General features: G+C 42.7%; 1 protein-coding gene and 1 pseudogene across 2 annotated transcripts in view; both read left to right on the top strand.

The window, feature by feature from the left end:
* The window catches only part of LOC306814061 (E3 ubiquitin-protein ligase KCMF1-like), a 101,405-nt gene extending 76,308 nt beyond the window's left edge, over positions 1-25,097 (top strand). The window contains exons 3-7 of the mRNA XM_079329771.1: positions 8,634-8,773; positions 14,631-14,732; positions 17,648-17,822; positions 22,883-23,162; positions 24,471-25,097. Coding sequence (XP_079185897.1) covers positions 8,634-8,773; positions 14,631-14,732; positions 17,648-17,822; positions 22,883-23,162; positions 24,471-24,723 — 950 coding nt within the window. The 3' untranslated portion in view covers positions 24,724-25,097. The remainder of the gene's footprint in view (positions 1-8,633; positions 8,774-14,630; positions 14,733-17,647; positions 17,823-22,882; positions 23,163-24,470) is intronic.
* On the top strand, positions 18,504-19,960 carry LOC306814069 (ras-related protein Rab-7a pseudogene; annotated as a pseudogene). The gene has a single exon. The product of its transcript is annotated as a ras-related protein Rab-7a pseudogene (transcript).
* Positions 25,098-26,022: the final 925 nt, after the last annotated feature.

Raw genomic sequence — 26,022 nt, 5'->3', positions numbered from 1 at the left:
GCTTCTAGCATCTTGGAAAACCAATGGAGCCATACAGACAGAGCTCCTGTTCAAAGATGCAACCACTCAGGTTTCTGTCTGTGGGATGTCTGAAGGGATATTCCTAGAGATGGAAAGTGATTGCAAGCAAGACTGTGGGAGCTGTGACCAGATTGATGAACTAATCTGCTTGGTGGCTGAGCTTCAGGAGGTGGTGAGCAGCAGACTGAGTAGTATTTGAGAGTCTGAGGGAGATGCATCAATGGAGCTGTACTCTGCCCTCTATGATGTATGGAAGCCAACTCAATATGGCCACTATGGAGGCAGGTCCAGGATCTGCTTTCTGCCAGAGGGAAGGCAGTATCACAAGGGATAATGAAAGGTAGAAGAAAGTTGCAGCATGGAGCAGTAAGAGAAAGTAACCTCCTTACCCTCTAAGTTACTCTCTCACATACCCTTATAGAACAGGTACAAGGCCATGGGCATGGTAAATGAAGCTCATAATGAGAAAGAGGAGGAACCTGTGCAAGCAATTTTGTCATGGTCAGGGAGACCAAGCCCTTGCAACAAAACCTGTATTAAGACCAGTGCCAAGAAGAAACAACATCGAGTTATGGTCATTCAATCCCTCCTATGTGGAGTGGAAGCACATGTTCTCAGACCAGACCCTCTTTCCAGGGAAGCTTGCTGCCTCTCTGGGGCCTGAATTAGGGATGTTGCCACAAGATTGAAGAGCCTAATTCAGCCTTTAGACTACTATCCATTCCTGCTCTTTCAACAATGCACAAACAATGTCACAAAAAAAAATGTAAGGTCAATCAAAAGAGACTTTAGAGCCCAGGGAAGAATCCTAAAAAGCTCAGGAGCACAGGTCGTGTTTTCCTCAATCCTTCCAGTAATGGAAGGAGACTCTGGAAGGATCAGGCAAGCCCAGGATATCAATACCTGGCTCCTGAACTGGTTCCTGTATAAAATCTTTGTGGTTTTAAACCACTGAAGGCAATGTATGCTGGGGCCTGATAGGATCCACCTGTCCTGGATGGGACAAATGGGTCTGTGGGCTTAAGCTGGTGGGACTAATCAGGAGAACTTGAAACTAGAATCAGTGTGGGAAGGAGATACCTACTGCAGTCCTGTTGGTAAGCCAAAGATGGGCATAAAAAGGCTGAAAGTCTGTGGGTAAAAATCAAGAACCAGGCCAAGGACACCTGCTGTTGGGGGTCTACTAGAGGCCAACTGATCAGGGGGATCTGATCGACAAGGCCTTCTTATTTCAGCTGCAAGAACCATTGCACTTGCAAGCTCTCATCCTGATGGGGGAATTTCAGATTTCAACCACCCGGACTGGGAAAACAATACTGATAGCTGAGCAATTCAGGAGACTCCTGGGGTGTGTAGAGGACAACTTCCTGGTCCAGATATTAGACAAACTAACCAGAGGTGAGGCATTACTGGACCTGATGCTCACTGCTGCAGATGAGCCCATTAAAGAGGTTAAGACTGGAGGCAGCCTGGGCTGTAGCAACAGTGCCCTGATTGAGTTTGTGATGTCAAGGAGTGTGAGCCTGGTGAGGAGCAGTCAAGACCCTGAACTTTGCAAGAGAGAACTTCCAGCTGTTTAAGGACTTGGTGAATGAGATAACCTGGGTAACAGTGCTTATGGACAGAAGGGCTGACCACAGCTCGCAACTCTTTAAGGCCAGGTTACTTAAGAGTGCAAGAGCTCCCTATCCCAATCTGTAGGAAATTGAGCACGGCAGGCTGGATACTGTCATGGCTGAGCAAGGATCTGTTCCTCAAACTGAGGAGTTAGAAGGAAATGCACAGCTGGTGCAGGTGGAGGCTGGTGACAAGTAGTGTCCCTCAGGGCTCTGTCTTGGGACCAGGGCTCTTCAATATCCTCATCAATGACACAAACAGTGAGATCTAGCACACCCTCAGCAAGTTTGCAGATGACACAAAGCTGAGCGGTGCAACTGACACAAGAGAAGGATGAGATGCCATCCAGGGAGACCTGGACATGAGCCAGCAGTGTGCACTCATAGCCCAGAAGGCCAACAACATCCTGGGCTGCATCAAGAGAGGTGTGGGCAGCAGGTTAGGGGAGGGGGATTCTCCCTTTCTACTCTGCCTTCATGAGACCCCACCTGGAGTACTGTGTCCAGGTCTGGGGTCCTCAGCACAAGAACGACATGGGCCTGTTAGAGCGGGTCCAGAGGAGGCCACGAAGATGATCTTGAGGCTGGAGCACCTCTCCTATGGAGACAGGCCAAAAGTGCTGGGATTGTTCAGTATGGAGATGAAAAGGCTCAGGGGAGAGCTCATTGAGGCCTTCCAGTACTTGAAGGGAGCTTCTAAAAAAGAGAGCGTGTGCAACTTTTTACATGGATAAATAGTGATAGCACAAGGGGGAACAGTTTTAAGCTGACAGAGGGCAGGTTTAGATTAGATGTTAGGAAGAAATTCTTTACTCAGAGGGTGGTGAGGCACTGGAATAGGTTACCCAGAGAGGCTGTGGATTCCCCATCCCTGGAAGTGTTCAAGGCCAGGTTGGATGGGGCCCTGAGTAATCTGATCTAGTGACTGGCATCCCGGTCCATGGCAGGGGGGTTGAAACTAGATGATCTTTAAGGTCCCTTTCAACCCAAACCATTCTGTGATTCTGTGGTAATCTGTGCTTGAAACCTTGTTCAAGTTCCAGGTTGTGATGGGGCAACAAACCAAATAGATTGATGTCAGGGATAGCTTGGAGTTCTAGTGAAATTAGTGTGCAATGGTATAAGTGTAAGAATACTTGCCAGGATCTTTGGAGGGGTGGGAAGGGGGGCTGCAGAGGTGGCTTCTGTGACAAGACACCAGAAGCTGCCCCCATGTCAGACAGTGCCAATTCCAGCTGGCTCCAAGACAGACCTGCCACTGGCCAAAGCTGAGCCAATCAGCAGTGCTGGTGCTGCCTCTGTGATAAAATATTTAAGAAAGGGTAAAAAGCACTGTGCAGCAACTGTGAGGGAAGAAGGAGAAAAACGCAAGAGGAACAACCCTGCAAACACCAAGGTCAGTGAAGAAGCAGGGGGATGAGTTACTCCAGGCTCTGGAGCAGATGTTCCCCCGCAGCCTGTGATGGACCACATCAGAGCAGCCCTGCAGCCTGTGGAGGGCCAGGCACTGGAACAGGCTCCTGGTAGGAACTGCAGCCTGTGGAGAAATAGCCTGTGTAGGAGCAGGTTTTTTTCTGGCAGGATCTGTGCCCAATGGGTGACCTATGCTAGAGCTGTCTGTTCCTGAAGGACTGTACTCTGTGGAAAAGGACCCATGTTGGAGCAGTTTTGTGAAAGACTGAATCCTGTGTGAGGGACCCCCCACTCTGGAGCAGGGGAAGAGTGTGAGGAAGAATTAGTGGCAGAGATGAAGTGTTTTGAACTGACTGCAACCCCTTATTCTCCATCTGCCTGCACTTCTTGTGGGGTAGGAGGTACAAGAATCATGAGCGAAACTGAGCCTGAGAAGGATGGAGGGGAAATGTGTTTTTAGTTTTGTCTTTGTTCTTTGCTATCTTACACTATTTTTATTTGCAATAAATCAATTTTCCCCATGTAAGAGTCTGTTTTGCCCCTGACAATAACTGGCAAACAATCTCAATGTCTTTATTTTGACCCATAAGCTTTTCCATCTTATTTCCTCCCCATGTCCTGTTGAGGAGGGGAAGAGTGAGAGCACTTTAGTGGGCACTTGGTGGCCAGCCAAGGTCTACCTGCCACACCTGATCAATTAATTTAGTGCTTAGCAGCCTTGAAATGCTGTGAAATATATACTAATGAGAGGTTACTGGAGGAGTTTTAGTCATGGCCTTGAATTTTGAGAGACTTGGACCAGTATAGGGACTCATGTAAGCCTGCTGGAAATTAATAAGAAGCACTAGTGACTTTCAGCTTCACCTGTGTTTGTGTTTATGAGCCTAGTTGTCTTGATGCCTGGTAGAGAGGGCTCACAATCTGACTGTACTCAGGGATGTGCATTCTCCAAAAGCCTATGGCATCTAGGAAAGCTTGTGTTTCCTTCTTGCTTGTTGGTGGAGACATTGCAGTGATCTTATTGATGACCTCAGTGGGGATCTGGCGCCGTCCATCCTGCCACTTCACTCCCAGAAACTGGATCTCTCAGGCAGGTCCTTTGACTTTGCTCTTTTAATGGCGAAGCCGGCTCCCAGCAAAATCTGGATGATCCTCTTTCCTTTCTCAAATACCTCAATTGCCGTGTTCCCTCACACAATGATGGCATCGATGTACTACATATCTTCTGGAGCCTCATCCTTCTCCAGTGCAGCCTGTATCAGTCCATGGCAGATGGTGGGGCTGTGTTTCCACCCCTGGGGCAGTCAGTTCTAGGTGTACTGCACGCCTCTCCAGGTAAAAGCAAACTGAGGCCTGCACTCTGCTGCTAAAGGAATGGAGAAAAATGCATTCACAATGTCAATGGTGGCATACCACCTTGCTGCCTTGGACTCCAGCTCGTACTGGAGTTTCAGCATGTCCAACACGGCAGCGCTCAGCGGTGGAGTCACTTCATTCAATGCCCGATAGTCCACAGTCAGTCTCCATTCTCCATCAGATTTGCGCACAGGCCAGATGGGACTGTTGAAGGGTGAGTGGCTCTTGCTGACCACCCCTTGGCTCTCTAGATCATGGATCATCTTGTGGATGGAGATCACAGCATCTCGATTTGTCCGGTACTGCCGGTGGTGCACTGTCATGGTGGCAATTGGCACCTGTTGCTCTGTCACTTTCAGGAGTCCCACTGCAGATGGGTTTTCTGACAGTCCAGGCAAGGTGTTCAACTGCTTAATGCTCTCTGTCGCTATAGCAGCTATTCCAAAAGCCCACCTGAACCCCTTTGGGTCTTTGTAGTAGCCGTTCCTGAGGAAGTCTATGCCTAGAATGCACGGTGCCCCTGGGCCAGTTACAATTGGATGTTTCTGCCACCCCTTCCCTGTCAGGCTAATCTCAGCTTCCAGCAAAGTGAATTCCTGTGATCCCCCCATCACCCCAACAGTGGAAACAGGTACCGTCCCCACATGTACTCATGGTATCAGGGTGCATTGTGAACCAGTATCAACTAGCCCTTTATGTTTCTGTGGCTTTGATGTGCCAGGCCATCGCACCCACACTATCCAATAGATCCTGTCATCCCATGCCTCTCCCTGGCTAGAGGCAGGGCCCCTCTAGCCCTGGTTATTATTTCTTTCCTGGGCATACATAGTGGAGGTTCCTTCCAGGGGATCTGACAGATCATCCTCCTTGCTGTAATACCCTGCACCTTGCTTGTGGGAGGTTGAGGCTACCTTCATTTTAGTGCGGTTCCCTCGGTTAGCATTTCCCTCCCTGAGCTGACGCACCCGTGCTGCCAGGACAGAAGTGGGTTTCCTATCCCATTTTCCCATGTCTTCCCCATGGTCTCGCAGGAAAAACCACAGGTCAGCTTGTGAGGTGTACCCTCTCTCCCTAGCTGGGGGGCGTGAAGCTCTGACTGTGGGGCCTGTGACTCGTACTGGTGCTACGCTGATCTTCCTCACCTCCTCCCTCACCTCCCTCATCTCCTCCATCATATCCCTCATCCTGTCTTTGACTTGTTGGAGGTCCCTGGCCACGGCAGAGACATTGGCCTGCATTGGGCCATTCATCATGCTCTCAAAATTTCTCAGTTTGTTGGCAACAGAACACACTGTTTCTGGGTGGTTATCAGCATTAATCATTGCTATGTAGGTGGTATATTGAGATGGACCCAAGGTTGCCAAATTCCATAGCATCTGCCCTGTGCACTTGACCTTGTCAGGGTCATTGTCATGCTGTCCATCCCTCCCAAAGAGTACCTCTAATACTGCTGTTTCTCTCAGCTGCTGGATCCCTTCCTCAAGGGTCTTCCAGCACATCCTACAGTGGTGCTCCTGCATTCTCTCTCTGTGTACAAACTTCTCTCTCACACTCATTAAAAGCCGGTCCCAGAGGGAAAGGAGGCCTTGCTCCCTTACGAATATCTGGTCCACACCTGAATCCTGGGCCAAGGAGCCCAAATTCCTGGCCTCAGTTCCATCCAGTTGTACACCTGTTCCCGTAAGGTCCCAGACCCGGAGTAACCAAGTTGTAAAAGGCTCACGGCCCCGCCGTGCAATGTCTTTACGCAGGTTACGGAGACTATCGTATGAGAGGGACTCGGTGACAATCTCAACCTCTGGCTCCCTTGCTGGTTGTGAGGACCCTCCTTGCTGATCCCCATTATCTAGGTGCCTCGTTTTAATCTTAGATTTCCTAGTTTCCACAGGAGCAACTGCTGCTGGCTGTGGCTGCTTCTGTGATCCAGCTGGAACCTGGACAGATACAACATCTACGGGTTCCACTGCAGCACCATCTGACTCTCCCTCTTTAGGGCAGGGGGAGGGTTTCTCACCAGCTGGAGAAAAATACTCCTTCATCATCTGGCTATGCTCCTTCAACATTTGGCCTATATCCTTCACTAGAGCCCCCACCCACTCTGGGTGGCTCATTTCTACGGTGGGCTGTGGGGCAGGGTAGGTTCTGGGGCAACATCCCTAGTCCCTGGGGCAGAGGCAGGTTCTGGGGCAATATCCCTAGTCCCTGGGGCAGGTATCAGAGTTGTTGTCCAAGCCAATATTCCCTTGGTTCTGAATGCGAAGTAGAACAGGCCTATCAGCAACACCAGCCACTGATTAATAGCACTAGCAATTAAAGCAGATCTGAAATCCTTGAGAACCGGTGGGGTAGCCTCAAAAAACTGGGTGATGGGTTGGGAGAAAATTTCCCTTGCACTCGTTATCTCACAGTAAGTACCATTACTGAAATAGCCCCAGAAACACGCAGTTAGAGTACGATAGCTCCGGATCCATGCAACCGCTTCCCAGAAAAAATTAAAAACCCATGAATTCCTGACATAATCAATCCACCAAACGAATCAGATAATAGCTACAGTAACTTTGGTGAGGGGGCCCATATTCAAATAAGGGCTTGCAAATGGGAAGGAGATGGCTGTGACCACATGGAACCCAAACCAGATTAAACCAGACAACATATTGCCACTTAAGAGAGCTGTTATTCCTGTCTTAACTCTGCACTCAGTGCCCTCTGCCCCACGTTGGGCGCCAAAATCTGTCCTGGTTTGAAAGGACAGGTGTCTGCCAGTAAGGGCAGAAGTTGCCCTTTGAAATAGAGACTTTGGTTCCACTCCCCCCAAGTATTATAATTGTTTGAATCAAGGACTCTGAGGCAGAGATAAGGGGGTGGGAATAACAGCTCTTTTACTAATATATCTAACCGTGCAAGCAGAAAACAACAGCACTTGTTAAAATTGCTAGCAGGACAGAATAGATAACTCGGTGTCAGTCCCTTTAGATGCAAGCACACTGTCTCTGTGCTTAGTCCCAGCCCGGAGCTGCAGAGGGCAGGCGGGAACGGAGGTGGGAGGGGGCGGCAGCGGCCACGCCGGTCTCGGGTGGGAATGGGCTGGAGCGGCGGCTCCTCGCTCACCGTGTGTGTCCGGGTGATCAGCTGTGTCCGCAGAGGCAGGAGGCTGGAACGGGGCTGATGCAGGGCAGGTGATCACAGAGGGTCTGGCTCTCCTGTGCTCCGGCCGCGTGGCTGAAGATCGGGCGTCCTCCTCCTCGCTCGCTGGAAACACGAGTTTCCCCCTCCCCCCCCCCCCCCCCCCCCCCCCCCCGGAAGCCTGAGAGGCCCCTCCGGGAGCCGCTGCAATTGACACCTTTTGTCTGGAGTCATCAGAGATCCTGGGTGTAACCCGGCCAGCTCCATTGGCATGATAATGGGAAAAATTCTTTCAATTGACACAGCAATAGAAAAAACACTCAACCCCCAACATATGGTTTTCTCACTGTTCCTGCCATTTTCAAGGAGTTAACTAGGCAAATAAGGTAATACCATTTCCCAGGAAAATCATATTAAGAACTTATGTTACTTCTGTTTAAGTTCCCGTGGTCTAAGTTCATCTTGGGTGCTTATGAGGGTACAAGACCAAAAGCCTCCAGCTACCTTTTGCAAAAATGTGAGCTGCTTACATGAAGTTAAGCTTTAAAATGCCACGTCTGAGGTCTGGATAGATTGACTACATTTTATCTTGAGGCTTTACTATTAGAAGATGATTCATTTAGCCAGAGATTAGCTCCCCATATTGTTAAGCACTGGTTCAGCTATGGAACCAATATCAGCATATGTAGTGCTGGTGTCACCGAGTCATTTTAAATTACAATATTTAACACAGATTTGCTGTGAGAGCACAGTGCATCTACAGTGATTTTATCTGTAATACAAGCTCACCTATGGTAAAAACAAGGATGGGGAGAAAAGTGATAGTTCGTCAGCACCATCAGACAGTTTTCTAACATTCAGGAAGAACCATATTGTTTGCTAGTATAAAAATCATGTAGTCTGTTTATTCTTTTGGAAGTTGAGTCATTGAACAGCTTTATAGTATTGACATAGACACTTTGTGCAGAAGGAAAATGTTTATTTTTATTATTTAATGAAATTGACTGTGATTACATGTACACAGGTATATATATAACAAAATTATATAAATAATGAGCTAGCCTGCTTGAAATGAACCGTTCCTAAAATATCTCCTTTTTCTAGATTTGTATTATGGTGGAGAAGCTTTCTCTGTAGAGCAGCCACAGTCCTTTACTTGCCCTTATTGTGGAAAGATGGGTTATACAGAAACATCTCTTCAGGAACATGTTGCTTCTGAACACGCAGAAACATCAACAGAGGTGGTAAGCTGCTTTAGCATTGTTTTAATTACAATGAAAGTGTATGAAAATATCCAGAAAATGAGGTGGTTTGTTTCTTTAAGTATGTGGTAGTTTAAATGCTGACCAGGAAGGTATGTCGTATGCATACACACACACACACACACACACACACACACACACACACAGTGCTGGTGTTTCCCCTATTGATTGCTTGAGCTATTTACAGTGCCTACATCATCACCTTTTCCTCTCTCTAGAGTTTCTCACAGCACTTTCTCATCAGTCTGTGTCAGTTATGCAACCAAGTCCCTGGATCCTTGGTGTTCAGGCCACTAAATCCTGGTGTTACAGAGAAGGTTAAACCTTTGTAAAAATAAAAACTTTTTAGCATATTGATATATTGATTTTCAATATATTGAGATTTTTTTATAAAGTGACCCTTGCTGTTTCCCTCAACCCTTCCACTTGATTTTTCTGATGATTTCAACAGTGGCCATTGATGCAGAGCAACTACATCCCATATAATAGCCTACTGCAACAGTTGTTTTGCTTCTGTTTTCGTCAGTAAGCGTTCTCCTCAAGCCTTTACATCTAGATGTTACTGTTGCTTATGCCAAGTCTGAAGTTTTTCTGAAGTGCAAGGTGACTTCTTTGCTATGGAAACAATAAAATAATAAATAACTTGGATTTTGATACTCTTAGAAATAGTTTCTTTTCAACCCTCATTACAGTGTTGAGAAACTACATGCTTGCACTGCTTTGAGTTCAGACAATTTTCTTTTTAGAAAAGTCTGTCGCCCTGTTTTTAGATTTCCCTTTATGGTGCAGGTGTATATTTTGTGTTTATTTCCAACACTCACTTCATGAATTCAATTAATTATCAATCCTAGGTTAAATTATTTTGGTCATCTTTCCAGAAGTAGGGAATGTGTTCATATTTGTGTGTGAATACTGTTTATGCCTGAGGAATGTATGATTGAAGAAGGATATTCAGGGAACTGTTGTCTAGTTAGTTTTGTTGTAGATCCCTGTAAAATGTGCTTACTTGAAGAAAATTTTTTTGAGAACTATGTGGGAGAAGGAGAATCTCTCCCCTTAGCGCCTGCTAAGGGCCTTATATCAAGGAGTAGTAGAAGAATTAAAACTGGTGTAAGACCCTCAAAACTCTTCATGAGCCTCGTTAAAGGGCTTACGGTTTTTCATGTATTCTGAGTTATACACACAGGAGAAATACCATCAAGATATTCTCAAGAGGTCTAAACAACAAAAAAAAAAACTTTACTGGCAACTTCAGAAAATCAGAGTACTTTGGTAAAACATAAAGCATTTCACAAAGCATTAACTTCAGCTTATTCAACTTAGCAAACTCCAAGCCCATTTGATTTTAAGTTAGTCAAAACTCCAAGAAAAGGGAATTAGAAGAAGAAAGAGAGAATAAATATGAAAAAGAACAAACATAACTGCCACTCCTGGTTCCAGCAGTGTTCAGCTGATAGAAATTCCAAGAAGAGGTAGGGTCAAGGCATGTTCTCACCTCATGCTTCGGTTTAAGTACCCTTTGGCTTTCCTGGGCCCTTCCCTTAGGTGGGACTTCTGGTCATCTGGCCACTCTGGGGCTAGATTGAGGGTCCAGGGATGAGGTGTGGAGCATTGCCTCCAGTGTGCCAGTGACTGGTGGCCATTGTGAGGCTGGGATACAGGCCCAGGGAGAGTGGGGTGTATGGGGCAGTGCATTGCCTCACCAAAAACAAGGCCCGACCTGCTCCTTCCCTTCACACACACACCCAAAATGTTTTGAGCCAGCATTGTCCTCCAGTCTCTCACAACTCGTCAGCCTGCTCTGAGACTCAAAAGTGTCTTGGTCTTCCCTAAAAACACATGAATTATTGGTGTATATTTTTTCAATTTTAGATTTAAAACTGGAGTAATTATTATTTCTCCATCAAGTGATTAAGGATAATGGTCAGAAATATGGGACATGTTCAGATGGGTGTGGCTGGAATTATTATGATTGTTACTGTTGATATTGGGTTTCAAAAGCAGCATTCAGGTAGAGGGATCTTTTTTAGGGTTGCAGCCTGCAAAATTGTAAGAAATGCAATCAGATATCATCTTTGAATATCAAGTTTCAGAATGAAGACATCACTTTTCTGCTACTCAGTCACACTTAGCGGATTCATTTTTTATTTATTAAGGCAGCAACTAGACTGAAGTGAAAGGTCCAGGGTGGGGTGAGTCAACCTTGACTGGCTGCCAGATGCCCATCAAGCTGCTCTCTCTCACCTCCCTCCCCAGCAACAGGATGGGTAGAAAATATGGCAAAATGATCATTGGTCAAGATAAGGAGGGGCATTACTCAGCTCCTCAACATTGCCTGCAGCTTTCTTCAGAGCACATCCACCTGATCTGATGTGGGGTCGTTCAAGGGCTGCAGGGGAACAACCTGTGTCACCATGGTCTTCTCCACTGGCTGCAGGGGAATCTCTGCTCTACTGCCCATAGCACCTCTTCCATCTCCTTCTCCACTGACTTTGGTGTCTGCAGGGTTATTTTTCTCATATTTCCTCACTCCTCTCTCACAGCTGCTACCGTGCAGTTTTTTTTACTTTCTTAAATATATTATTACAGAGATTCTACCACCATAACTGATTTGCTCAGCTTTAGCCAGGGGCAAATCTGTCTTTGAGCTGATCGGAACTGGCTCTGTTGGCCTTGGGGACAGCTCCTGTTGTCTTCTCAAGCCACAAAGTCTTTAGTGTGTACAGCAAAAAAGGGAGCATGGCACAGATCAGATAAACTGAGAACAGATAAGTTAATATGATCAGCAGTGCCTAAACAGCTACAATAATTTTATGTTCCCTCTAATATGCTCTGGTCAAATCTGTCATTATCTCAAACCATTTGAGTCCTAGGTTGCATGCCAAAATTACTGGTCATGATTTAATCCCAGCTGGCAACCGGCATACACAGCTGCTTGCTCACTTCTCCCCTGCCCCTAGGGGGATGGGATGGGATGGGATAGGATGGAATGGGATGGCAGGGGAGGAGAGAATAAGAAGGGTAAAAGTGCAAAAACCTGTGGGTTGAGATAATAGGGAAAGCAAAATCTGCCTATGCAAGCAAAGCAAAATAAGGAATTAATTCATTCCTTCCCATTGGCAGGCGGATGTTTAGCCATCTCCAAGAATGCAGGGCTCCATCACACGTAATGATTTCTTGGGAAGACAAACACTGTAACTCTGAACCATCCTCATTTCTTCCCTGTGTTTTTTATTGCTGAGCATGATGGCATATGGTATGGAATATCCCTTTGGTAAGTTGGGATCAGCTGTCTCAGCTGTGTCCCCTCCCAACTACTTGTACATCCCCAGTCTACCTGCAGCTGAGGCAGTATGAGAGACACAAAAGAAATTTAACTCTATCCCAGTCAAAACCAGTATACCTGTATACATGGGGAGGTGATGGTAATAAGGGAACAGATCCAGAAACTTTTGAGTCAACTGTGATGTTTGGAGGCTAACTAGCTAAAGGCTTTTTAATAATATCCTAGATTTCATTCCAAATAATATGGTGATTTGTTAATTTTAAGGGATATTAAGAGCATGGCTGCCTTATCCAGCTCAGCACTCCCTTCTGCTCAGCTGCTAAAGCCCAGTTTGGGGACCTAGGGCCTATGTCCAGGCTGAGACATGCAGCTGCCACTTTCCCATTTGTAGATTCAACCACTACTGAAGCCAAGCACATATTTTGGAGACCTGTACACACACAGAGAACACTGACACATGTCCTATTGCACAAATGACCACAACTCAGTGCTGCCTTCAACAGCACCTACATGTAGGACTTGCATAAAACAAGTATAGGCAGCCAAGTTCCCTCCTTCCTCTTCACCTGATAGAGATAAAAGGTTTCTGCTAGTGAAGGTACATGATGCTCTCTAGATTCACAAGCACACATGCATTCACTGTGATCCCTTGAGTACTGGCATGGCTCTCTTTGTTCAGTACCCCTGCCTGGATCCCAGGCACTCTTACCTGCTTCACAGGTCTCCTATTGGCCAGCTAGTCCATCTTGATGCTCACTAGCAAACACTCATGCACTCATCTCAGAAGCACTCCACATTCACAAGTCCCCCTGAGCATATTAGCACACTCTTGTCTGCTTAATACTCCTGCCTAGACTTGAGGCTCTTCTCTACTCATTTGCTAGGTCCAGATTGAAGTTTGCTAGACAATACACATGCACACCAGGTTTCGGGAAGATGCAGGCAACCACTCCCTTTTCCCCAGCAGCTGTCACCCAGCACCGCATGGGCTGTGACTGGTTGTCTTGCTTCAGCTACCAGTGCTGGATCCCTCATTCATGCTGATTTCCCCCATTAGCTGTGTTTTGGGACACATACTGTTCCTGCCCCAGTGGCTGGAGGCAGAGACCATGACACGCTGGTAGCTGATCTTAAGATCCCACTCAGTCCAGTAGCTAACACCACAGGTGAGGAGTGCCTGCACCTCTGGTCTGACTGGAGTAGCTGGCATCAAATACTCTTATGACAGCTCCCCCAGTATCAGGCACTCCAGGCACAAAATTTGTAGTACCCACCCTAGGTCTAAAGAGCTATGGCCCCTCCAACTACTGATACTTGTTCCAGTAGGTGACACCACAGGCCACAGAGACACCTATAGCCCTAGTCTGACTCCAGTATCTGGCACCAAGTTTTGTTCATACATACACAGGTCTCACCAGTAGCTGGCACTTGCAGCATACATACACGAGATAGCGACATTATGCAGATTGTTAAAATTTAATAAGAAGATATAGGAAGACAGGGCAGACTGTGGTGATCAGGCTCAGTCAGACAAATATATTGACCACCTCTGTTTCACATTTGACCAGTCCACTTTATACACGTTTCTGTCTACCCTCTGCTTTGTTCCTCCTGGCTTTCCCTTCCCCCTGCATTTCTCTTCATAGGTTTGTATGGTTCTATTGATTCCCTCACTCCTCCCAATCTCGAGTCTCCCCCCTAATTTACAGCCTTATCAGTTGCAAAGTTCGGGTTGATATCCTTGGAAGAGTAGTTAAGACCTATCATATACTGTGTCAAAGTTTCTCCTTTCTGGCTTATTAACATGTGATCTGTCAAGCTTGAAGGCTAGCCTGCAAAACTGTTGCAAAGGAGTTTTAAGGCACACTTCTCAGGTGGTTGCAGTCATTGGGGGGGAAAATCAAAATAATAAATGAAAGTTGCTATGGCAGTAAGTGTCCTTAGACTTTTTTAAAATGTGGGTTTAGGCTTAAGAGAAAAACAAAACTATAATGCTATCTCTCAAAATACTTGGTAGGAATAAGGAGTTTCTCTGCCAAATTTCTACTTGTGTTACTGCGGTGGGTGGTCTCAGTTGGGATACTTTAATGAATATTCACATCTGGTATCATTCTCCTTCCTACACTTCACTGGTGAGATGAATGAGAAGTTGCTTGGGGATTCAAAGAACAGTAAATGGACTTGATGATGTCATATGTAGGTACATTCAAGCAGTAATCCTGTGTAATAAGACCTGCTGTCTGTGCTGGAATTGACATATAAAGACAATACTGAAAACTGAAACATTGCAGATAGGATTTGAAAATTTTACTTTTTGTTTTCCATGGTATTATTAAAAGCATAATTACAAGGAAAAGTGACACTTAAAAGATGCTACAATTAACAGCTGTGTTTGAACACATTTACTGTTTTAAATTGTGGCTGTTTAGGTGTAGAATTAGAATGTGATATTTAAAGTATAAAAATCCATGTCAAGTGATCAACTCTGAATTGTTTTGTGATTTGTGTAAAGTTGGTTGTGTTTGGGTTTTTTTTCTCACTTTGTTGTTTCAGATCTGTCCAATATGTGCAGCATTACCTGGAGGGGATCCTAATCATGTCACAGATGACTTTGCAGCTCATCTTACACTGGAACACAGAGCTCCTAGAGATTTAATATCCTTTCTTAAGTTGAGGGAAAAGGGATAGACTGTTCCTCATGATAGCTGTAACTACTTGTTCTGACTTCTGTAGTCAAGCGGCTACATCGGTTTAGCTTATTTTTTAGAATTGGTGTTTAGTTATAGGGGAACTATACGTCTGAATTTTCTATATGTATATATATCCATCAGACTGTGAATAGGCTTTAGGTGTTGCTTGACAATGTGGGTGTGTGATTTTGTTTTATTTCTGATAGTGACAGCTTTTAAAGGTCTTTCTGGCACCCACCTGCTACTTTCTTAAATTTTTACCCTTCTTGGCCATTAGTTCTGATGCCATTTTGTGTCTGGGAAAGCAGCAATCCAGATGCCATAGTGTTTTATAGATAATACAAAACTGAAAGCAGATTTCACCAAAAGCATATATATTAGAGAATGCATTGAACTTTGAAATTGAGGGATCTTAAATGTTTGATTAGTTTTATCGCTGCATTTAAATAGGGTAGTTTCAGCCTCTTATTTATTGACTTTTTAAAAGATATAACTAGAAGACCTATCAGGAAACTTCCTAGGGATTAGGGCTATCTTTGTTAACTGCAAATTTTAGTGCTCTAACTACTCTCAATGACTGAAGAGCTCAAACTGTTAGTTTCTTTGCACTTCTAAGTACAATTTTCTTTCTGTTACTTGGTCTTAGGTATAGTAATGTGGCTTGGTTTTTGCTATACAAATACTTGCAACATAATTTCAGAACATACTCTTACTTCATGGAAGTACAGGCCATCATAAAAAGCTCATTAAGTGATCTTTCCATATCTCATTTTAAAAAATGCACTCCTAGTGTAATTTGATAGTGCCCTTTTTTGTTCAGGGCTTATAAAAAAAAAAAAAAAGAAGGCCTAACAAGTTAGTTTTATCTACTGCTAGCAACATTAGAAGAAATTGTTTCACTTTGGTTGTTGTCTGTATTTAAATTTTTTATCATTTAAATTGTCAGCCCCAATTACACAGTGAAATTGACTTCCTACTGGAGTGGATGAGATGTTGGATTAGAATTCATGCTTCTGGAGCTTTTACTTCCCCTCCCACATCGGTGATGTCTGACAAATGTTAATTGGGAAATGTATGTTTATTACTAGCTACATAAGAGCTAAAGAAATCAGAATAATCTTTTCAATTATTGAGTAAGGCCACAGCGTCAAGTCATCACAAAACTGATGGAGGGGAGTCTATATAAATAATTATAGGAAATGCATATGAAAGTTTCCATACAACATTACTTTAGCAGTGTTGCCAAGTTCACAAAAATTGAGAGTTTCTGGACTAGTTGTTCCATGTTGGGTGCTATTTCACATCTTCTGACAGCTAAGATTAAAAAGAAGAAATGGGGGAGAGATTTCCCCCTGCCCAGTTGCTATCAGCTTAGGAAAGGATATAGTCTTCTGTCTAACAGTTAGGAGGGTTTTTAAAGCTGTTTTAAATGACTACATATATTTCTTGTGAAGAATTCTGTGCAAACACTGCAAGATACTACCTTTATCCCTGGAGACTCTGGATAGCTCTTTAAATTCCAGTTTCTTTCTTAAACAAATTTCAACTGTTTTACTGTTTAAAACATGGCTTTAGTCTTGACCTTGTAAATGGTTCTAGCTTGGTTGTTTTCAGTATATGTGTGTAATGAGTTAAGATTTCCAAATGATTTTTCAACCCCAGCATAGTAGGTGAGACATCAATATACTCTTGAATAGTATATTTAAATAATGTTTTTCTTGAAAACACTTTGAAAAGTGTAGTTAGCAAGCTACTATGATACTTTTCTAAATGAGATCAAGACTGGAATTTTTCAAAGTATTTATATTGAGGATGTTCTAGTTATCTTATTTTCCAAGTTTACTTTTTAAAAAGACCAGAATCAGGGCATTTTTCTGTCACATGTAGCTATGGAAAGCTTCCCAAACTGAGAGCAACAATCAGTAAAATATTAGTGACAATGTTCTGTCACTACCAGTATCCAGTATCAACAGATTCAAAGGAGGAACAAACCAATCTGTGCTAGACAACTATATTTTGTCCCAAGGGAGGTTTTCTCCCCCTCCTAAATCCTGCAAGTGAAATGTTTTATGCTCTATAGTATAATAGATTTAAAAGAGTCAATTCTTCCCAAAAGTATTTATTGTAGTAACTGGATATTCTTACTTGCCAAAAGAAGTCTTAATTATTTAGTCTTAAATTTTTCAATTCAGTAATATTGTAAGGAAATGAATTCTACACCATAATTGTGCATTGTGGGGTAAGACATTGGGCACCAGTCTGCTGCAGATAGTAGATTTTATACAAGTGATAAACATGCTATTTTTGAAAATAAGAAAATTGGAGATAAGGCAAGCTAAAGCTACTAGTTTCGAAATTAGAAAAATATTATATGAATAAGTACATTATTTCCTAGCTTAGTAGCTAATTGCACTAGTGCTTCTAAAGGTAAAGGGAAGCTTTACCTAGACTGTCTTGGGAGAACACATTTGTGTGGTAAGAATAGCAATATAATTTTGTAGATAATTTTCAGTATTTAAATACCTTTCCCAATTTTGATGTTAAAATCCTTGTCTATTGAGTAATATGTTCTGCTGGATATGCATCATCAGTTGTAGCATTACCTAATAAAAACTTTAATCCATAAAGCAGGAAATCCATTCTGACATTTTTTAAACATGATAAAAAGCCTGCAAAAGATGAATTTGGTGCAAGGAGCCCTGGGTACCTTGAGTTCACATCTACAGATCTTACTGGCACCATAGCTATGATTACATTGAGCTTATAAAGTTGAATCATTGTTTTATGAATGAGGAATGTGTTGCCCAATTATTCAATCTAGTAAATGTTCTTGCTGTTTAATAGTTGATAGCAATAGACTTTTCTTAACTGCTTGGTTACGATGAATCTAGTGGCGTTCGGCACGTACGTAGAATGTTTCACCCAGGACGAGGTTTGGGAGGCCCCCGTGCACGTAGATCAAACATGCACTTTACTAGCAGTTCCAGTGGTGGGCTTTCATCTTCTCAGAGTTCATATTCTCCAAGCAATAGAGAAACCATGGATCCTATAGCTGGTAAGAGCTGTAACCACTGATTTTAGATCAGAGTCCTTAAATAGACTTTGAAACAAAGTCCATGGTGAAAATGGTTGTCTTATTTTTCTGTTGGTTTGTTGTTTTGTTTTTTTTTAAATGATTCCCAATGTCATAATTGATGGGTATTTCCTGATGAAAAGTATCCTTAATTGGATTGTCTACAGGGATTGAACCTGGAACTTCTGACATGAAAAACACTGCCCTTTTAGCTTGTGCTTTTAGAGACTTCTAGGCTCATTCCCATGACTGATCTGTTCACAGGTGGCATCAAAGAATGGTTGACTTTTGAAAGGACTTTTTAAGATCACCTACTACAACCCCATCCAACTTCCCTCTCCCCCTGACTCCAAGCAAAGCCATCTGGAGCAGGTTGCTCAGGACCATGTCCAGTCAGGTTTCGATTATTCTTACCGATAGACTCCACAACCTCTCTGGACAGCCTGTTACAGAATTTGGTCACCCTCACAGTAAAAAGTGTTTTCTTGTGTTCAGATGGATTTCTTTTTTTTTTTTTTTTAATTTCTGCCCATTGCCTCTTGTCATGTCAGTGGGTAATAGTGTCTAGCTTCCTTTTCATTTCTTCACATCAGGTATTTATATACACTGTTAAGATTCCTCCCTCTTCAGCCTTTTCCAGGCTGAAGAGTCCTAGGTCTCATATGACATGTATGCATGTATTTTTGGGTGGATGGACAGCAGGATGGGGACTAGGGGAGCTAAGTCCTTCCCACTGTAAGTAAAGATCAGGTTCATGACCACCTGAGGAACCTGAACATACATAAGTGTATGGGACCTGATGAGATGCATCCTAGAGTCCTGAGTGAATTGGCTGATGTAGTTGCCAAGCCACTCTCCATGATATTTGAAAAGTCATGGCAGTCAAGTGAAGTCCGCAGTCATTGGAAAAAAGGAGACATCACACCCATTTTTTAAAAAAGTAAAAGGGCAGCAAGTCTTAGTCCAGGTGCCACAGCACATGCACCAGTGTAAAAGATGACTTCTAGGAAGAAAGTGTTACTAAAAGTCATCATCATTGGAGACTCTAGGATGGGAAAGACATCACACATGAACCAGCATGTGAACAAGAAATTCAGTAACCAGTACAAAGCTATGATAGGTGCAGGCTTACTGACAAAAGAGGTCATGGTGGATGACAGGTTAGTGACAATGCAGATATAGGATATAGCACTCCAAGAACAATTTCAGTGCCTGGGAGTTGCCTTCTACAAGGGAGCAGACTGCTGCATCCTGGTGTTTGATGTCATGGCCCCCCAATACATTTAAAACCCTAGACAGCCCAAGGGATTAATTCCTCATTCAGGCCAGTCCAAGAGATCTTGAGGACTCCTTGTGCTGGGAAAAAAGATTGACCTGGAAAACAGACAAGTCACCACAAAACATGTGCAAGCCTGGTGCTACAGTAAAAGCAACATCCCCTACTTTGAAATCAGTGCCAAGGAGGCTGTTAATGTGGAAAAAACTTTCCAGATGATTGCATGAAATGCACTTAAACAGGAAACCGAAGTGGAGCTTTACAATGAATTCCTTGAACCCATCAAACTAGACAAGAATGACTGAATTAAGACTTTTGTGGAGAGTTGCAGCTGCTGAGGGGAAAGGGAGGGGTTGAGCACTGTCCCTCACAAATTAATATCACACTTAGGCCCTCAAACACACAGTCCCTCTTCTGTGTTTAAAATGAAATTAAAAAAACCTTCCATCTCCAGCTGCCAAAATCTACCCATCTCCCATAAGCATCTGAGTCCCACACTTCAGAGCTCATGTCCCCACATCATCCACATCACACTTCATGGTAACAGAGCTTTCTCTTAGTTTAGAGTGGAAAGGCTCATATATGTTTGGAACTGAATCTAATTCCAGGTGTCCAATGGAGAAAACTGTTTACAGGTAATCTGTGTAACAAGTTACATACGTTTTTAACTGTCTCTTGTTTCCCACTGTGAAGGCTGCAACTGGAAAGGCTGATTACCCATAGTTCATTGCAAGCTCAGCAATCAGTCTGACTAGGTTAAGTTTTGTATCTGTTAATGCTTGTTACTTTTAACTAATCCAATCTTTTTACAGTATCCATGTATTATGTAATGCTTCCTTAGGAAAAATCTTATAACAAATGTTAATATATGCAACATGCCCTAGGCAAGGGTGAATCATGCCTAACTAACCTACTGGCCTTCTATCATGGAGGGACTTCATTAGTGGACAGGGAAAGAGCCACAGATGTCATCTATCTGGACTTCTATAAGGCCTTTGACTCCCTCCCTCACAACATTCTTGCCACTAAGTTGGAGAGAGAGAGATTTGACAGATGGACTGTTAGATAGGTAAGGAACTGGCTGGATGGCTGCATCCAAAGAATTTCAGTCAATGGCTCAATGTCCATGTGGAAATCAGTAACAAGTGGTGTCCCTCAAGGGTCTTTATTGGGACTAGTACTGTTTAATATCAATGATGCAGAGGGATTGAGTACATCCTAAGCAAGTTTGCAGGCAACACCAAGCTGAGTAGAACAGTTGATTCCCTAGAGGAAAGGGATGCCATCCAGAGGGACCTTGAGAGGATTGACTAGTGGGGCCATGGGAACTTCATGAAGTTCAGCAAGGCCAAGTGCGAGGTCCTGCATCCAGTGTGCATCCAGCTCTGGGGTAAGCAGTACAAAAAAGACATGGACATGTTAGAATGGGTCCAGATGAGGGTCACAAAAATGATCAGAGGGCTGGAACACCTCTCCTATGAAGAAAGGCTGAGAGAGTTTGGGTTATTTATCCTGGAAAAGACAAGGCTCCAGGGAGACCTTATTGTAACCTTTCAAGATATAAAGGGGGCTTATATGAAAGACAGAGTTATTGGGGATTTTTTATGAGGGCCTGTAGTGACAGGACAAGGGGCAACAGTTTTGAACTGAAAGAGGATAGGTTTAGATTGGAGATAATAAAGACTTTTTTACAATGAGTGTAACTAACTGGGACAGGTTGCCTAGGGAAGTTGTGGATTCCCCATCATTGGAAGTGTTCAAGGTCAGGTTGGATGGGGCTTTGAACAACCTGATCTGGTGAAAGACATCCCTGCCCATAAGGGGTTTGGACTTGATGATCTAATGTAAAATCTTAGAGATATCAATCTTACATTCCTATAGTGAAAAATGATGTGTCTATCTTAGTTGTCTCTGTATCTTCCACTTGGGTAGATTCAGACAGCAGTAAGATATCTTACAAAGTATTGTTTTCCGGTCTGAACAAAACCGGTTCTCCCACTCTTTCCTCCTGTAATATGTTCCAGCCTTCTGATCATCTGGGTGGCCCTCCACTGGATTTGCTCTGTTATGTCCATGTGTCTCTTGTTCTAGGGAGCCTAAAACTGAGCACAGAACTCTGGATGTAGCTTTGCTCTGGTGCCAAACAGAGGGGAAAAATCACTTCCTGAGAACTGCAGGCTGCATTCCTGCTACTAAAAATATCCCAGCAAAAGAGGATGAAAAATTTCCTGTCATCTTAATGACTTAAGTTAGGTCGTGGGTCTTTAAAGCACTAGAGTTGGTGCAAGAAGGGAGGATGTTTGTGTCTCCTATAGTCCTGGAGTGCAACACTTCCTCTTACCAATGCAGTGGGTGTTCGTTTAACTGAGTTCACCATGAAGTGGCTGACTTGGTTTATTTCAGCCTCACAAGACCTTCCCATTTAGGAGCATGTGTAATTAAGTGGTATTCCTTTGAGTCTTGTCTTTTTTATTTTTTTTGGTCAATGTTTTTTGCAGCCTGGCTGGGTGTCTGTGTCATGCCAAGCCTGTGTCTCAAATTCACAAATTCACATCTGCTACTAGGTTTTTGTTAAGCTGTACTCAAAGTGATCTTACAGACAGCAAGGAAAAATATGTCTTACCTCGCAGTGTTATAAGTCTTCCTTTCTATTGGGGTAATAATTAGTACATACTACCAGAAGTTCAAACTTGTGCTTGTAACAGACATGTATTCATTATTTATTTATTTTTCTCCTTGTTTTTCTCCTTGTCGTTGCTATCCGTAATTAGTGGAATAAAATATTATTGGGAACTGATAGTGATATGATTAGCTGTGCTGATTAAAAGTGGCTTGAGCATTTACCATTGGCATTTCAAGTCTTATTCCCCTAAGAAAAGCCTAGTTTCAAAGGATTATATCATGAAAGTGAGATGGAAGGAAAATTTTCATGACCTGTAATAATGACTTACAGCTTTAATGAGGATTGGATGGATAGGGAAAAAAGGTAATCTCCTACTTCTGCCTTCCTTGTATCATACACAACAAAGTAGCACTCACAACATTGTGTGGAATATGTAGCAAATTGCTGGGCAATAGCTTATTATTAATGCTTATTTTGAGAAATGCTTAGCATGGACATAATTTGTCACAGTCTTGAACTCTGGAGAAAAGGAATCCAGGCTAGATTTAACTTTTTTATCATTAGAATTTCTCTTTTTTGAGCAGAGATCAAAATATGCACAAAAAAGCCCTCCTGTGGTCAAATATTTTTCATATAATGCAGCATTTTAAAAGCCTTTCTGAACTGATTTTTTTCTAAAAATGTCTGAAATTGGGCTATAATTATTTTTCTGCAGCCCAGCTTCCCTCTGGAATATACATTGAATGTGCATAAAGCCACCAACTGAAGTCAGAATTGAAGGGGTTAATAACTATTTTGACTAACTTGAAGATAAAATTTTAGAGAATTCTTGCACTGGATGTTGTTTATATGGTATTCCCCATAGGTTGACCCTTATCAATTTAAAAACTTTAAGCTTTGACTCTTTTTTATACATAGTTCTTTAAATAATTTTTAATCTTCCCATGGCTTTGAGATATGGGGTGCTTGTAATGGATAGCCCATGAAGCTTTTAAAATCAATGCAGTTTGTTAATGAATTTCATTGATGAAAGTTCTTAGAAAGCAAAGGAATTGATATATTGGTATTCTGGACATAATTATGCTGTTGTGTGATATGTATTTAAGCAGATTTCACTGTAGAAACTTCTCTCTTTTCTGGCAGAGCTTTTATCTCAGTTATCAGGCGTGAGACGTTCTGCAGGGCAGCTCAATTCTTCTGGCCCTTCTGCTTCTCAGTTACAGCAGCTGCAGATGCAACTGCAATTGGAAAGACAGCATGCACAGGCAGCAAGACAACAACTGGAAACTGCACGCAATGCAACTAGACGCACTAACACAAGCAGTATACCCACCACTCTTACACAGTCTATAGCAGCAACCAATACATCTAACACAGAAAACAATCATCAGACTATACAAAATTCCCAGTTTCTTCTTATGAGGTAACTCGGTTTGTGATTTTAACTCTTCTTCCATTTCTGTTTTTCTTGTGTTTTCGTGGACATAGAGTTCAGTGAAACTACTTCTAGATCACTAATGAAGTTTGTAGTTGAGATACTATGCTTTTGTTTGCATTTGTAACATCACCTTTTCAACCCTGCTGTTTGTTCCTAGGCAATGAATAAATATTACTTGTTGTTTCTCAATTTGAAGAGAGACATGGGATATTGCCTCATTAACCTGTGTTTGTTTACCCTACTGCTGATAAGACAAGAGACTTTACAATAATATGTTTCAAACTTTTATGCTGATAATGTGAGGGGAGAGAACTTTAAAGTCAGTTTTATTTATTAGGAAATGAATGTTTAATGAAGGCTGAATAGATGTTTATATATAAAATATTTTGGATAAAAACCAAAGAAAGATAGTGCTATTAATAACCAGCATGCGTATCTGTTTCAGAAAGTATAGTTAGAACCTACAGTTCTATAGAACAGAATAGTTCAGTTGGAAAATACCTACTTGCCCACTCTCATTCCAGCTCTTTTCGGAGTTTTAGAATATTGATTTTCAGGATTCAAGGGGGAGGATTTTTTTCAATTGCATATTGAGAAAGAACAAAAGCATTTAAACAATTTCTGTGTCTAGAAACTGGGGTTGTGATAAGTTATTGCTGTCATGCTGATTTCTATCAAAACTTATGATAATATCTCAATCCAAAGCTTTTTGAAAATCATAACTTTAAGGAAATTATCTGCAATTGTCAGTCACTGATCTTGTGAACTAGGATAGAACTGAAGCAAGGAATTCTCTTGCTTCTATTATGTGATGGTGCATGGACTGACAAGTGAAGGGAATGATGTACTGTGCTTTGGGAATCTGGGCATTATGTGTGTAGTAATGTATTTTGTGTCATGCTTGCATTTAGAAGTTGTCCTGGGGACAAAATGAGCACTTAAGAGATGACTAGAGAATTTTAATGCCCCTTAAAACAAAATCCCTCTGAGAGAATACAAACTTCGGAAATAGATTTTTTTCCCTTCAACCTTAGAATCTTCTTCTATGAAAGATTTTTTTGAAGCATCTAGGAACAAGACTGTTAAATGTTTGTATTCTTGCATCAGGAATGCCAAATATTGTCAGATCTGTACATTTCAAGAGAAGTGCAGCAGTATCTAGGTTGTTTGTCAAAGGAATGGCTTTCAGATGTTATTCAGCATGCATCAGTCCAACTGTTTAGGCAATTAGCAAAAGCCCATTTTGTTGATGATACTACTAAGCCTGTCTTATCTTTCTGTGTTGCTCTGCAGGTTGAATGATCCTAAGATGTCAGAAGCAGAACGTCAATCAAAAGAAAGCGCACAGGCAGATCGCAGCTTGTTTGTTCAAGAGCTTCTACTGTCCACTTTGATGCAGGAAGAAAGTTCCTCCTCAGATGAGGATGAACAGGGAGAGATTGCTGATTTTGGTGCTATGGGCTGTGTAGATATTATGCCTCTAGATGTTGCTTTAGAAAACCTAAATTTAAAAGAGAATAACAAAGGAAATGAGCCTCCTCTTTGATGGCATCCCCCTTTTCAGACAATGTCCCCTGTGCTGTATTTGCCAATGAAAGTGGACAACAACTATCTTGGGTTTGTTTTGGTGATTGTAATTTCAGGTCTGTCACTCTTGTTGCATTGTGTACATTCAAAGGAAAAGAGAAAAGATATATATGATAATCATTTCCACTTAACCAGTTTTTACTTTTAGCAGATAAATATAGGTTGCAGTGCAGAGAAAAAAAAGCTCTGTGTCCTGTAGCTTGACGTGCAAAAAAGCTCTCCTAATACTCCACATTCAAACTGAAAAGGAAAAAATGAAAAAATCTCTAATGAAGCTGCTGTGTGTATTTATGAATATTAATGAATAAAACTTGCTTGGATGGTTTACCTTAACTACTGCATGATTTTTATTTCAGTGTGCATGAGTTTTAGTGACCTTGTAATTTAAAAAAATCTAAGAAAAAGGAATAAAACTATAAAACACTGTAGTGATTTCCCATTCCCACAACATCAAAGCTTTCCCATTATTCAAAGGTAACATGACCAAAAAAAAAAAAAGATTAATGCTCACCAGCAGTTTGCAGCCATGAAGTAGCCTTTGAGTAACACATGGCAAATGACCTTTTTATGCGCTCTCCCTGCGTATTAATGAAAACTCTGAAATGGGCTGTATTTTTGCTTAAATAGTGTGAAGTTTTGCTTTATTGTGACCACTGTGTTGCCCTGTTCAATATCATATCCAAGTGGAATTGAACTTTGTAGTCATCTGTATAAGACAAAAAATAAGGGCCACTACTGGAATCTACTACAAAGGGCTTCTGTGTGCCCTAACACGAAATTTTGTTCAACTTTCTTTTAAGTTTTCCTTTTTGTGTTAAATATACTGTCCTGGTTTGAAAGGACAGGTGTCTGCCAGTAAGGGCAGAAGTTGCCCTTTGAAATAGAGACTTTGGTTCCACTCCCCCCAAGTATTATAATTGTTTGAATCAAGGACTCTGAGGCAGAGATAAGGGGGTGGGAATAACAGCTCTTTTACTAATATATCTAACCGTACAAGCAGAAACAACAGCAGTTGTTAAAATTGCTAACAGGACAGAATAGATAACTCGGTGTCAGTCGCTTTAGATGCAAGCATGCTGTCTCTGTGCTTAGTCCACAGCCCGGCAGCTGCAGAGGGCAGGCGGGAGCGCAGGCGGGAGGGGGCGGCAGCGGCCACGCCGGTCCCGGGCGGGAACGGGCTGGAGCGGCGGCTCCTCGCTCACCGTGTGTGTCCGGGTGATCAGCTGTGTCCGCAGAGGCAGGAGGCTGGAACGGGGCA

This window comes from Erithacus rubecula (genome assembly GCF_903797595.1).
Source record: "Erithacus rubecula genome assembly, chromosome: W".
In the NCBI taxonomy this organism is placed as follows: domain Eukaryota; kingdom Metazoa; phylum Chordata; class Aves; order Passeriformes; family Muscicapidae; genus Erithacus; species Erithacus rubecula.
The sequence above is the reverse complement of the archived record's forward strand: the minus strand, read 5'-3'. Positions and strand labels throughout refer to the sequence as shown.